Below are 16,118 nucleotides of genomic sequence, written 5' to 3'. Positions count from 1 at the left end.
CAAGCATGTTTTTTCAAGATCTCGTCGAGCTCTTTCACAAAATATAAAAATTTTTGTATTTGGGAGTTTAAAAATTTTACATGTCGTAGGTACCCTACTTTGAGCCGCCACAGCGCCGTCCCTGGGGCATCTGCAGGGTTCATCTTCAAAATACTCCTTGGCTACGCTCACGCCAAATATTATCCCGATCGGATCAGCCGTTTACAAATGCCAGATTTATTTCCAAAAAATTTCCATTCTGCCCCGCTGTGCATTGTAAAATTTAGTCTTTTGCAAAACTTTATCTTGTAAAGTTTACATAAATCATGCTTTTATAATGAATATACACATGTGACTCTTTAAAGTCAAAGCCCCTTCCGTGGGCTTTGTAGATTGCTTGTATAGTTAACTATACAGGGGCTTATTGATTAGAACTTCTAAAAGCTAATATTTATGAAATGAAAATTTTTTTGTTTACATTTTTTAGTTAAATTTTCAGAACTTGACGTATTATACATTTTTTAAAATAATTTATACAAAAAAAATTTAAATGGTCGAGGCAGTAGTTGCATTTTTATTGATGGAGGAAGAAAGTTGTCAACGAATTAATCGGAAAATTTTAAGGGATCACAGTAATCCATTTGAACTGCCAGAATCTGTGTAAGTAGAGATTTTGATTTGGCCGGGAAGTGGTTTTAACACTTTAGTGGTTTGCAGATTCATTGAACAATACCGGCTGAATAAAGAAGCGTCTGTAATGGTGTTGGACATTGTAAAAGAACATTTGTTACCATCAACCATTCCCTGCGTTATTCAACTGGCTGCAACATTGCGATTTTTAGCAGAAGGTCTTACCAAAGGTCAGTTGGAAACGATTCCACCATAAGTCTAGGCAGAACTACTGTATCAGTTGTATTGTGGCCAAATTCATGAACTTTTAACCCATTAACATCCTTATTCGGCGGACCAGCGCCGTTTAGAGAAACCGTAAATTCCTGCCAAAGAGAATCCACTAAAACTTTATCGCGTTTTGTGAAACCTTTTGCTATATCTGGGTTCTTCTCCATGAACTCTAAAAATAATGCATTCTGTGTTGCATTTCTATGTTTGCCCCTATTTGTGCCGCAAATAATTGAATATTTATAAATTATTAAATTTTTTATTTAACTTACATTTTCCAACAACAAACTAACAAAACAAAAAACAAAAGAAAACTTCAAATCTGTAAGCAGTCAGCTGATCGGATTATTTCTGACAAAAAAACGATAACATCAGATTCTATGACATCAAATTCTGATTACAATTCTGATTCGAATATGAAACCAATAACATTGGTTTTTATGACACCAAAATCAATTGATGTTTCTGTTATGGCATTGCTGACCTTTCCATCAATCATCGTTAAGCTTAGCTGATATAATACGTTAATAGAGAATTCCTTTATTTTTATGCAAATGGGCTCCAGTGCATTTATTTCATATTTTAAATATTCCACTAAATCTTTTGTTGTTTTCTTTGACTCCTTTATATATTCAAATCCAATGGGTCTAAAAAAAATTTTTGAACCCGGAGTTGTATTGATCCATATATCTTCAAATGAATTTCCGATGATGGATTAAGGGAATATGAACGAATTCGTAATGGCACTAATGATGACATAAATACACTTTTTTGTATTCTGGAAGTGCTGATAACCCGTCACATCCCCACTTACACATTAAGACAACATCACAGTTATGAATTTTCCTTAGTTGGTCTTCTGAAAAGTCTGACACAATTCTTGATGCTGTGTTTTCGAGCAAAGATGATATATCAATACAAGCTTCCACATCATTAACAGCAATAGGTGATGGTAGGATAGTTTGTTTTTTTTCCTGGATCGCCTTGTATGATGGTAATATATTGTGTCTTTTTTCATGCAGAGCTTTCCTTAATATTTGGTACTTATTTCGACTGAGATCCAGTTTCAACATAAGCGCTATTGCTTCCTCTTCAGTAAAATTTGATTGTAATGTTGGAGTTGGTATACTTTCCACAATTTGCTTAAGTCGTTTTGGTGATGCATTAGGAAGAATAGTTGCAATATGTACGGCATCCATAGGTTGGTTTTCCTTTTTCAGCATTTCGTTAAATGTATCAGCAATTTCCTCATTTGAGATTGAAAAAAGTTTTTGTGTGACCCTCTTGCAAGGCGCTCCAGTTGATGTGTTGTAAGTTGAGATTTCCGTAGTAGTTTCCATCCAACTACAAAATTTTAATCGAAATTTCTTTTGATTTCCATCCACAGACTTTTTTTACATCAAAAAGTTTTAAAATGTTTTCAATTTTTGATATGCCTGTTTTGTCTACTTTTCTACTGTATGTAGTTTTTATAAAATTTAAAATGTCTTCAATTCTTTCTGGCCCTTTTGAAGATACACTCCATAAAACGGAACACAACTCTTCGTACTTTAATGTAATCTTCATTGTATATTTATTAAAAATGGTACTTAAAATCTGAGACGTTTACTTATATACCAAATCTTACATTTAGGACTATATTACTATAACCTGTAATTCAGTCATTGATATTTCTTATTAGTGAATGAATCGAAATTATCATTACCTGTATATTTTTACCTACATGATCATAAACGAAACAGAACGAAACGATCTGTCGAAAAAATGTAGGTAAAAAATAGTTATAAATTTCTGAAAATTTAATCATAATAGGACCTTTCAATTATGTTACGATTTTTTTATTTTCAATAAATCCATTTAAAATTGCATGTATTTTTATTTTGATATAATAATAATTCATTCATATAAGGGTTACGTCCCTTATTTATTGCATGCGATAAATTTATTTCTGAGCAGTGAGTATTGCATTTTTTTGCATTTCTCATTTAATTGAGATGCATTTCAATATCTGTCTTTATTTAACATACGCAATCAATTGATCTACATTAATTCCCCTTAATAAAACAAGTTTTATTACGCGGTAAAAAATTATATGAAACAAATATGTAATATATGACAAAATCTTTATTTATGAACAAAACCCAATGAAATTTTCAACGCTTGTTAAATTTGTCATTTCAAATAAGAAAATGCAAAAAAAAATTAAAAAGGTCAAAGGGCATCCCGCGATTCCCAAAAATAGGAATGAAAATTCCAAAAATGGGATTATTTACTTTTTTGCCCATAGGGTCCACATTTCTTTCAGGGCTGGGAAAATACTTTTGGAGTAAATAGAAAACATATTGAGGTTTCCAAAACTGCTTTCAGTTTTCTGATCCCAGCTTTGGGATTTTAGAACATGTCGCCCAAAGTTGAAGTTTTGATAAAAAATAGGTCATATTCGGAAGGACGCAGTGGCAACATTTTCAAAAAATAAGACAAGTTTTTTACGTCAAAACGTTCTGCGTAAAGATACCTTTTAGAAAACTATAAAATTGTTATATGTTCTTAAAGAAAATTTTATTTTATTAATAAAAGAGTTAAGACACATTTTTGGCAAAAATCTAAAATCTTTTGAATTTTTAAATTAAAAAACGTATATTTTTGGATCTGTAAATGACATTGATCTGAAATTTTTTGTATATTATTGGAAATTTTGTTGTCTAAAATTACGCCCGGTATTCAAAAAAAAGGCGGACCAAGGTATGGTAAATTTTGTATCACAAAATTTTTAAATGCCTATAACTCGGATATTATAAGAGATAAGTAGTATGTCCAAGCATGTTTTTCAAGATCTCGTCGAGCGCTTTCACAACTGGCTGCAACATTGCGAATTTTTAGCAGAAAGGTCTTACCAAAGGTCAGTTGGAAACGATTCCACCATAAGTCTAGGCAGAACTACTGTATCAGGTGTATTGTGGCCAAATTGATGATCTTTAAACCCATTAACATCCTTATTCGGCGAACCAGCGCCGTTTAGAGAAACCGTCAATTCCTGCCAAAGAGAATCCACTAAAACTTTATCGCGTTTTGTGAAACCTTTTGCTATATCTGGGTTCTTCTCCATGAACTCTAAAAATAATGCATTCTGTGTTGCATTTCTATGTTTGCCCCTATTTGTGCCGCAAATAATTGAATATTTATAAATTATTAAATTTTTTATTTAACTTACATTTTCCAACAACAAACTAACAAAACAAAAAACAAAAGAAAACTTCAAATCTGTAAGCAGTCAGCTGATCGGATTATTTCTGACAAAAAAAAAACGATAACATCAGATTCTGATGACAATTCTGATTCGAATATGAAACCAATAACATTGGTTTTTATGACACCAAAATCAATTGATGTTTCTGTTATGACATTGCTGACCTTTCCATCAATCATCGTTAAGCTTAGCTGATATAATACGTTAATAGAGAATTCCTTTATTTTTATGCAAATGGGCTCCAGTGCATTTATTTCATATTTTAAATATCCCACTAAATCTTTTGTTGTTTTCTTTGACTCCTTTATATATTCAAATCCAATGGGTCTACAAAAATTTTTTGAACCCGGAGTTGTATTGATCCATATATCTTCAAATGAATTTCCGATGATTGACGATGATGGATTAAGGGAATATGAACGAATTCGTAATGGCACTAATGATGACATAAATACACTTTTTTGTATTCTGGAAGTGCTGATAAACCGTCACATCCCCACTTACACATTAAGACAACATCACATTTATGAATTTTCCTTAGTTGGTCTTCTGAAAAGTCTGACACAATTCTTGATGCTGTGTTTTCGAGCAAAGATGATATATCAATACAAGCTTCCACATCATTAACAGCAATAGGTGATGGTAGGATAGTTTGTTTTTTTTCCTGGATCGCCTTGTATGATGGTAATATATTGTGTCTTTTTTCATGCAGAGCTTTCCTTAATATTTGGTACTTATTTCGACTGAGACCCAGTTTCAACATAAGCGCTATTGCTTCCTCTTCAGTAAAATTTGATTGTAATGTTGGAGTTGGTATACTTTCCACAATTTGCTTAAGTCGTTTTGGTGATGCATTAGGAAGAATAGTTGCAATATGTACGGCATCCATAGGTTGGTTTTCCTTTTCCAGCATTTCGTTAAATGTATCAGCAATTTCCTTATTTGAGATTGAAAAAAGTTTTTGTGTGACCCTCTTTTTTTACCTTGAACATAAGTCGTCGTATGACTTGCAAGGCGCTCCTGTTGATGTGTTGTAAGTTGAGATTTCCGTAGTAGTTTCCATCCAACTACAAAATTTTAATCGAAATTTCTTTTGATTTCCATCCACAGACTTTTTTTACATCAAAAAGTTTTAAAATGTTTTCAATTTTTGATATGCCTGTTTTGTCTACTTTTCTACTGTATGTAGTTTTTATATAATTTAAAATGTCTTCAATTCTTTCTAGCCCTTTTGAAGATACACTTCATAAAACAGAACACAACTCTTCGTACTTTAATGTAATCTTCATTGTATATTTATTAAATATGGTAATTAAAATCTGAGACGTTTACTTATATACCAAATCTTACATTTAGGACTATATTACTATAACCTGTAATTCAGTCATTGATATTTCTTATTAGTGAATGAATCGAAATTATCATTACCTGTATATTTTTACCTACATGATCATAAACGAAACAGAACGAAATGATCTGTCGAAAAAATTTAGGTAAAAAATAGTTATAAATTTCTGAAAATTTAACCATAATAGGACCTTTCAATTATAAGGATAAGCAAACAAATAGAAAATAGGTAAATATAAGATTTAAATATGTTCTGTCATATTTAATACTAAAATATGAAATTAAAGGATACAGGTTTAAATGAACATATTTTTGAATGTAATTGAGATATTGACTTGAAAATTTTTGTAAAGAATCGAGAATTTCCATATCTAACTAAAAAATTATATTAAGGGATAAATATGGACTAAATTGCTGTTATCTGCGACCCTATTAAAATTTTGATATAAATCATAGTTTTAGAAATGAAACAAATATGTAATATATGACAAAATCTTTATTTATGAACAAAACCGAATGAAATTTTCAACGCTTTTCTACTGTATGTAGTTTTTATATAATTTAAAATGTCTTCAATTCTTTCTAGCCCTTTTGAAGATACACTCCATAAAACTGAACACAACTCTTCGTACTTTAATGTAATCTTCATTGTATATTTATTAAATATGGTAATTAAAATCTGAGACGTTTACTTATATACCAAATCTTACATTTAGGACTATATTACTATAACCTGTAATTCAGTCAATGATATTTCTTATTAGTGAATGAATCGAAATTATCATTACCTGTATATTTTTACCTACATGATCATAAACGAAACAGAACGAAATGATCTGTCGAAAAAATTTAGGTAAAAAATAGTTATAAATTTCTGAAAATTTAACCATAATAGGACCTTTCAATTATAAGGATAAGCAAACAAATAGAAAATAGGTAAATATAAGATTTAAATATGTTCTGTCATATTTAATACTAAAATATGAAATTAAAGGATACAGGTTTAAATGAACATATTTTTGAATGTAATTGAGATATTGACTTGAAAATTTTTGTAAAGAATCGAGAATTTCCATATCTAACTAAAAAATATATTAAGTGATAAATATGGACTAAATTGCTGTAGTTATCTGCGACCCTATTAAAATTTTGATATAAATCATAGTTTTAGAAATGAAACAAATATGTAATATATGACAAAATACACATTTTGGGCAAAAAAAACGGCAAAAATCTAAAATTTTTTGAATTTTTAAATTAAAAAACGTATATTTTTAGATCTGTAAATGACATTGATCTGAAATTTTTTGTATATTATTGTTATCTAACTAACAAGAAAATTTGGTCCAAAATTACGCCCGGTATTCAAAAAAGGCGGACCAAGGTATGGTAAATTTTGTATCACTAAATTTTTAAATGCCTATAACTCGGATATTATAAGAGATAAATAGTATGCCAAAGCATGTTTTTTCAAGATCTCGTCAATCTTTGTATTTGGGTGAAAAACAAAAAAATGGCACGAGTTTAAAAATTTTACATGTCGTAGGTACTCTACTTTGAGCCGCCACAGCTCCGTCCCTGGAGCATCTGAGGGATTCATCTTCAAAACTTAAACTCGAATACTCCTTGGCTACGCTCACGCCAAACTTTATCCCGATCGGATCAGCCGTTTAGAAATGCCAGATTTATTTCCAAAAAATTTCCATTCTGCCCCACTGTGCAGGGGCTTATTGATTGGAACTTATAAAAGCTAAAATTTATAAAATGAAAAAATTTTTTGTTTACATTTTTTAGTTAAATTTTCAGAAAGTTAAATTTTCAGAAGTTGACGTATTATACATTTTTTTAAAATAATTTATAAAAAAAAATTTAAATGGTTGAGGCAGTAGTTGCATTTTTATTGATGGAGGAAGAAAGTTGTCAACGAATTAATCGGAAAATTTTAAGGGATCACAGCAATCCATTGGAACTGCCAGAATCTGTGTAAGTAGAGATTTTGATTTGGCCGGGAAGTGGTTTTAACACTTTAGTGGTTTGCAGATTCATTGGACAATACCGTCTGAATAAAGAAGCGTCCGTAATGGTGTTGGACATTGTAAAAGAACATTTGTTATCATCAACCATTCCCTGCGTTATTCAACTCGCTGCAACATTGCTATTTTTAGCAGAAGGGTCTTACCAAAGGTCAGTTGGAAACGATTCCACCATAAGTCTAGGCAGAACTACTGTATCAGTTGTATTGTGGCCAAATTAATGAACTTTAAACCCATTAACATCCTTATTCGGCAGACCAGCACCGTTTAGAGAATCCGTCAATTCCTGCCAAAGAGAATCCACCAAAACTTTATCGCGTTTTGTGAAACCTTTTGCTATATCTGGGTTCTTCTCCATGAACTCTAAAAATAATGCATTCTGTCTTGCATTTCTATGTTTGCCCCTATTTGTGCCAAAAATAATTGAATATTTATAAATTATTAAATATTTATTTATTTAACTTACATTTTCCAACAACAAACTAACAAAACAAAAAACAAAAGAAAACTGCAAATCTGTAAGCAATCAGCTGATCGGATTATTTCTGACAAAAAAACGATAACATCAGATTCTATGACATCAAATTCTGATTACAATTCTGATTCGAATATGAAACCAATAACATTGGTTTCTATGACTCCAAAATCAATTTTTGGTCGGTTTCAAATCTGATTCCGAGAGCAATCAGATTCCATAACAGCCGTGAATAAGTAACTTTACTGATAACTGAAAAACACGAAACATATATTAAACCAGGTTTAACCAAAGAATGAAGATTATCTTTATTAGAAAAACTCGCCCTTAGAAGGCCTAAAACCGAAGTCCTACAATTTTTTCCCAGTAGTCCGACTTTATTCCAATATTATTCCAGAAGAATCCGAGATATCAAAAGTCGCGCAATGAATATGACGTCGAATTAAAAATGTGTCTAAGAGTGAAATATAGCTACAGTTAAATTATAAATAAAAACCATAAATGTTACAATCGGACCTATTTAAAAAAAATAAAAAGGTTTTGACTTATTATTGCAGATGCCAAACAATTTAGAAAAATGATTTGTATATTTACAAATAAAGATCAAGATTTTTAATGAACTAAATTCGTTTAAGTGATTTTTGATTATACTAAGATGATAACAGCAATAGGTGATGGTAGGATAGTTTGTTTTTTTCCTGGATCGCCTTGTATGATGGTAATATATTGTGTCTTTTTTCATGCAGAGCTTTCCTTAATATTTGGTACTTATTTCGACTGAGATCCAGTTTCAACATAAGCGCTATTGCTTCCTCTTCAGTAAAATTTGATTGTAATGTTGGAGTTGGTATACTTTCCACAATTTGCTTAAGTCGTTTTGGTGATGCATTAGGAAGAATAGTTGCAATATGTACGGCATCCATAGGTTGGTTTTCCTTTTTCAGCATTTCGTTAAATGTATCAGCAATTTCCTCATTTGAGATTGAAAAAAGTTTTTGTGTGACCCTCTTGCAAGGCGCTCCAGTTGATGTGTTGTAAGTTGAGATTTCCGTAGTAGTTTCCATCCAACTACAAAATTTTAATCGAAATTTCTTTTGATTTCCATCCACAGACTTTTTTTACATCAAAAAGTTTTAAAATGTTTTCAATTTTTGATATGCCTGTTTTGTCTACTTTTCTACTGTATGTAGTTTTTATAAAATTTAAAATGTCTTCAATTCTTTCTGGCCCTTTTGAAGATACACTCCATAAAACGGAACACAACTCTTCGTACTTTAATGTAATCTTCATTGTATATTTATTAAAAATGGTACTTAAAATCTGAGACGTTTACTTATATACCAAATCTTACATTTAGGACTATATTACTATAACCTGTAATTCAGTCATTGATATTTCTTATTAGTGAATGAATCGAAATTATCATTACCTGTATATTTTTACCTACATGATCATAAACGAAACAGAACGAAACGATCTGTCGAAAAAATGTAGGTAAAAAATAGTTATAAATTTCTGAAAATTTAATCATAATAGGACCTTTCAATTATGTTACGATTTTTTTATTTTCAATAAATCCATTTAAAATTGCATGTATTTTTATTTTGATATAATAATAATTCATTCATATAAGGGTTACGTCCCTTATTTATTGCATGCGATAAATTTATTTCTGAGCAGTGAGTATTGCATTTTTTTGCATTTCTCATTTAATTGAGATGCATTTCAATATCTGTCTTTATTTAACATACGCAATCAATTGATCTACATTAATTCCCCTTAATAAAACAAGTTTTATTACGCGGTAAAAAATTATGACATAGTAAAATAGGATGATAATGTAATTGTTTCCAACCAAAATCTCATTACTAAACGTGAAGTGATAACAACAAGTTGATTAAAGTTGAGCATAGTGATTTATAGTGACAACGTGTCTTACCAAGTGTCTGTAAATTTCCATAAAATAATTACATAAGCTAAGAAAAATCAAACCATTTAAGCCAAGTTAAGTGAGTCGATAAGCCAAGGATTTGTGGGTTTCTAGTGTTTTCTTAGTAGATCATCTAAAGGAGAAGGTAAATTAATTGCTAATATACTATATGTCAGCCGAATCAAAAAAAGACAACTTTTCATTCCATAGGGGAATAGTCTTCAACCCCCATTGCGGTGACTTTACGACATTATTAACAGATCCTAGAAAGATTACACCCTTGTGGAATATAAAATCTTCCATTTTTACCCCTATATCGAGACCAAAATATCGAAATTTGGACAAGAAAAGAAGTTGTGTTTGATATAAGACCACATGGTGTTATGTAACCACCTTACGTAATAATCATCATCAATAAACAGAGTTAAGTACATCATTATCCAGAATACCTAATCTTTAAACAACTAAAACCAATAAATTCTCCTAAATCTAATGAATTAATACTAAGATGAAGTTAAAATTTTAATAAATTTACCTAAAAATTTAGACCTATACCAATTTTTTAAATTACACTAATACCTAAATTTATTACATAATAAGTCTACATTATGTCATAATTATAAATATAAAACTAAATTCTAATCATTTACTAAAATAGTTAAAAATACAATTGATCTAAATTTTTGCAAATTACCTACACAATTACTTAAATTAAGAATTTCTAAAAAATTATTTAAAATTGAACTAATTAAATAAATATTCAACAACGTTATCAAATTTACAACAAATTAACTAAGAATGATAAAATTAGAAATGTAATTCAAATGCGTAATTTTCCAATGTCAAAAGTTTAAAATTCTAAACATTAAACAAAATTATTAAAAACATGTATATTAAAAATTAAACTTTCGACGAATTGTACCAAAACTAACATGAATTTGTTTCCTAAATCATAATTAAATCTACAACTGAATTATTACTTAAAAATCTAAAAAAAAATATGAATAAATTAATTTAATTACTAAGCCATTATATTCAGTAAGAAAATTTATCCTAATTTTATATATATAAGATCATTTAAAAATATGTTAATATTATTCCTAACAATTATTTGAATTTATGCAAAAGGATTAAAACATTTAAACTTAATAATTTTCTTAATTAAATAAGTTTAATTACTAACAATATTTTGATGAGTGTTAAATTATCATGACTGATCTTTTATTAAGTCTAGGTCATCTATCTACCAACATATTGATTTGTAAAAAAAAAGACGAAATAACAACAACATCACTGATTGACTGCTGGGCCCAACATTTCATTCAAGTGCATTTCTTCATTCATCATTTTCGTAAGTCTCATTATGCTTTAACACTCATTTATTATATATTTTCATTCATAAATTTATTTAATATTTTGCTACTTACTACGAATTCTTTACTGAAGTTAATAAGTCAGTCCGATTTCAAAATGTTCCCTTAGTATAATGTATTTTTTTCCATTCATTCATAAGTAATTTCATTGATAAATGATCTAAATCGTGTTGTTCTCTTTATTATTATTGAGAATATTTTATTCTCTTTTGTTACATTTTGTTTTAATAAATCTTAAATGAAATTGTAAAATAAAACCTAAAATGCATTTGTAAATATTAAATAGTATGGGAACGATAGCCAATCTGAATTGTGAAATATAATGTAAGTATAAATCGTGTCATTATTAGGGACAGATTTAAAAGTAATATAGGGTGTAGTCTGTCCTGGTGTTTGACAATGCATATGTCAATCTTGGGAGGGAAATCATTGCCCTATGTGGTACAACATCTAACCACCATATAGTTTGTCACATGACTCATTATTTTCTAGGTTTTATTTAGTTTATTTTATTTTTGTACAGTCTAGGGTATTTATAGGCATGTAGGCTGTATTATATGTTTATGCGTTTCAAGTAACTGGGTTAAGAACTACGTATACCTATCTAGGAGCTAGCTGGGAAATCTTTTCATGCCCTTAACAAAAGTTAATTTGTACGGTTTTGGTTAAAATCAAATAGAAAGTAAATTTTTATTACTCTCGAATGTAGCCGGCGCATAACATATATGGCGCCCAACGATAAAGGCCATTTCATGGTCAAAAAAAAAAAAAAAATGCTCTTATAAACTGATATTTCCATATGAACAACATATAAAGGGTTTATCAAACTGGAGTTGGTTAAAATGTCTGTGCAAAACAAAAGAATTACATAATTTCTATCTTATACTAACTAAAGTATGTAAGTCATAGCTTAATGTAATTGAAAAGCTTTTAAGTCTATTTGCGACATACTTATGTTACGTATTATTTATGTTAACCAACTAATTTTGCTATTGTTCCAAAAAGTCCAAGACGAGAGTATATTTTTATAAATTGAGTCTTAGTTGCATTTGGAACTTCGATAATTGTTACTCAAGTCCATTATGATTTCTAGGTATTATAGATTAAAATGTTGCGGTTTAACAATTATTAATAAATTTTAACGAAAGGTAGATCCGATTTAGTTTTTTTTATAACTGAACGTTGCATCTTTCACTTAGAAACAATGACATGATTTATACGAACTATTTTCACTTCAATGATTTGGTCTATTTTTCCCATACGTAATAAGAACATATACAAATAACTATTTTTTTTAAACAATTAAATTTTGAATATTAACATTTAAAACACTTTATTACAAAACTCTTTAATCATATACATACATATATATATATATTTCTGATCTGAATTATTTTAATAAATTTCGCACTATAAAATTTTACTTGTTCGGTATATTACTCGTTTCTTTATGAATACGCGAAGTTCTTCAGTAGGTGGTCTAAATAGCTCTTTAAACAGAGGTCGAGGTGCTAGAAGTTCTTCAGCCTCGCGTAATAATATTCCTGTAGAGATTAGTAATTTGAGTGGTACGAAATCGAAAGTGGTACATTCACCTAATGTCAATAAATCTGGAGAGGTACAACGAACGGTTAGCACGGAAAGTTTACCATCCCAAGTTCTATTCTCAGATATCCAAGTCATGGATAATCAAAACATTCCCTCTCAAATTCAGAATTTAATGCCATCTAGTAACAGGGATTCGACTTCTGGAATGAATCCTGTTCCAGCAGATAATGCTGCTACAGTTCCAAATACTAGCTCAGGAAGCTCCTTAGATTCCCTTATGGCTCTAATGGAGCAAACAATGTTAAACACAAGGGAAGAGTTCCGTAGAGAGTTAAACGCTATTAGGGATAGCATCTCTCAGATAGGAGGTACAAATACGTCCAATAGACCACCAGAATTTATACCATTTATACCAAACATAAATACTCCAAGCGTTAATACTAATCAGACAGGACCTAGTCTAGGTAATTATTCGGTCAATGAAAATAATGTAAAACTTGAAAAATGGAAGATTTCTTTTGACGGTACTGGGTCTGTGTCTGACTTCCTTTTCAAAGTGGAAACACTTGCTAACAGATCAAAATGTTCGGACGAACATTTAATGTCAAACTTCCATATCCTTCTCGATGGTAAAGCCGAACAATGGTATTGGCTTTTTACCAAACAAAATCGAAATGTAACCTACCCATTGCTTCGACACGCACTTACAAAAGAATTCGGCCATATTGAGTCGGATCATGAAGTTATTCTAAAGATTTCTTTGAGGAAACAATCATTCAAAGAATGTTATGATGACTTTCATTCATCAATTGTTTCCATGAATTTACGCTTTCAAAACCCCTTGCCTGATCCCACTTTGATTGACATAATTAAGAGAAACTTAAACCCAAATTTGCGTTTTCTATTATTCAATAGCGATTCGCGTGATTTAAACGAGTTTAGGGACAAAGCACGTAAGGCAGAAAAAGTTTTACGTGAAACAAGATTCCAGAATCCCAATATAGTCCAGACTCGTAACGTGAGCGAAATCGAAGTTTTGCCTGAAGAGGACGATAGTCCTGAAACTATAGATCCTCAGATTGAGGCTTTAAAATTTTCAAAAAAGCCAACTAAATATGACTTTTCAAACATACAGTGTTGGAATTGTTTATTGTATGGGCATTCTTACATCTATTGTTCTAAGCCAATAGAAAAATATTTCTGTTTTAAATGTGGGACAAAAGGTTTCTTAACTCCCAATTGTCCCAACAACCATAATTATCAGGGAAACCAGAAAATGGGCGATCTGGCGACCGGGGACAATCGTCCACCCCTGCAAACCCCGAATTTCAAATAGTTTCTTTTAAGAACAAACAAGCCTCTAATCCTTACAATGGAAATCTTACCCTTGACTCTACCCCAAATACACCAGCAAAAGTTCTAACACAACAATCTAAAACCAAAAGTAATATGCCAAAAATATGTACAATTTCCCGAAATATTGACAGAATTGCTAAATGTCGATTGCGTTTTAAAAAACGTAACTATTTTAAAAAAATATTAGAAACAACTATTCTAAATGGTAACGACGACAGGCCATTTACTAGAGTTCAAGTTTTTGATGAATATTTAATCGGACTACTAGATTCCGGAGCAAATGTCTCTGTTTTAGGGAAAAATAGCTTAGAATTTTTAGAAAGAAACCATATCAACTTTAAAAGAATTAGTTCTTCTATTTCAACCGCATCTGGTGCAAAACAAAACGTTATCGGGTTTTGTTGTCTACCAATTCATTATAAAGGTGTAACTAAAAACATTGAATTTTATATTGTACCTTCATTAAACCAACAAGCTTACTTTGGCACAAACTTTTGGAGGGAATTTGCAATAGCACCCGAATTATTTTCATTAACTGTTAACAATATTTCCGAACTTACACAGGACTCCAATTCTAACGATAATTTTCACCACTTGTCATCTGAACAAAAATTAATCCTGGAACAAACGATTCAGAAGTTTCCATCATTCGAGAGACTAGGGCTAGGATGTACTGATTTGTTAGTGCATCATATTGACACTGGGGATTCAGCATCCATTAAATGCAAACATTATCCACTTTCTCCTCCTCGTCAGGAAGAGGCCTATAGAGAGATAGATCGGTTATTGAGCATGGGTGTAATAGAGGAGTCCTCATATTAACGGGCCTGCCTCATATTAACGGGCTCCTTAGTAGGCTAAAAGACACCTTTTATATAAGTGGCATTGATTTAAAGGATGCATTCTTACAGATTCGACTTTCTGAATCATCCAAAGAAAAGACAGCCTTCGCCATCCCGGGTAAACCACTTTACCATTATAAATATATGCCTTTTGGGCTTTGTAATGGTCCCCAGACCATGAGTCGGCTCATGGACCGAGTAATACCGTCGCACTTCAGGGAAAATGTCTTCATATACTTAGACGACTTACTGGTTTGCAGCTCTGATTTCGAGTCGCATATGAAGCTTTTGTCTGAAGTTGCAGAGTGTCTTAAGGTGGCAAAGCTGACCATCAATGTTGGTAAAAGCAAATTTTGCCAAAAAGAGATAAGGTACCTTGGCTATATTGTAGGCAACGGTTGCCTAAAAGTTGACCCAGACAAAGTTAAGTCCATCAAAGAGTTTCCTATACCCAAAAGTCCCCGACAACTTCGTCGTTTTATCGGAATGGCCAATTGGTACCGGTCATTCGTCAATAACTTTGCCGACCTTTCTGGCCCACTGACGGATTGTCTACGAAAAACCGGTAAACCATTTTCATTAACAGATGCCGCAATGGAATCCTTTGAAAAGCTCAAGGATGCTCTCTCTTCTGCCCCTATCTTAGCGCAGCCAAATTTTAATAAGGAATTTATCATCCAATGTGATGCATCGAAGGTAGCTGTAGGAGGAGTTCTGTTCCAGTACGATGAACTGGGTAAAGAGCATCCGATTGTCTTTGTTTCACAAAAAAATTAAACAAAGCGCAAAAGAATTATACTGTCACAGAGCAGGAATGTATGGCAGCGGTTGTGTGCGTCAATAAGTTTAGACCATATATAGAGGGGCTACCGTTTAGGATAATAACTGACCACGCCTCACTTAAGTGGTTAATGTCCCAAAAGGACTTAAGTGGGCGTTTGGCTCGATGGAGTCTCAAACTTCAACGGTATGACTTTAAGATTGAGCACAGGAAGGGATCTCTTAATGTCGTTGCAGATTGTTTGTCCCGGTTAGATGTTGATGAGTTAACATTATCAAGCGAAAATTTTGATATTGATTTGCTTTCG

The 16,118-nt window shown here is 31.3% G+C and overlaps 1 protein-coding gene across 1 annotated transcript in view; it reads left to right on the top strand.

The window, feature by feature from the left end:
* The first annotated feature begins 10,587 nt into the window (after positions 1 to 10,587).
* The window catches only part of LOC124419698, a 10,650-nt gene continuing 5,119 nt past the window's right edge, over positions 10,588 to 16,118 (top strand). Inside the window, exon 1 of the mRNA XM_046950099.1 lies at positions 10,588 to 13,586. Within this exon, the coding sequence (XP_046806055.1) occupies positions 12,735 to 13,586 (852 nt within the window). The 5' untranslated portion in view covers positions 10,588 to 12,734. The remainder of the gene's footprint in view (positions 13,587 to 16,118) is intronic.

Source organism: Lucilia cuprina, chromosome 4 (genome assembly GCF_022045245.1).
Source record: "Lucilia cuprina isolate Lc7/37 chromosome 4, ASM2204524v1, whole genome shotgun sequence".
Lineage (NCBI taxonomy): Eukaryota > Metazoa > Arthropoda > Insecta > Diptera > Calliphoridae > Lucilia > Lucilia cuprina.
The sequence above is the reverse complement of the archived record's forward strand: the minus strand, read 5'-3'. Positions and strand labels throughout refer to the sequence as shown.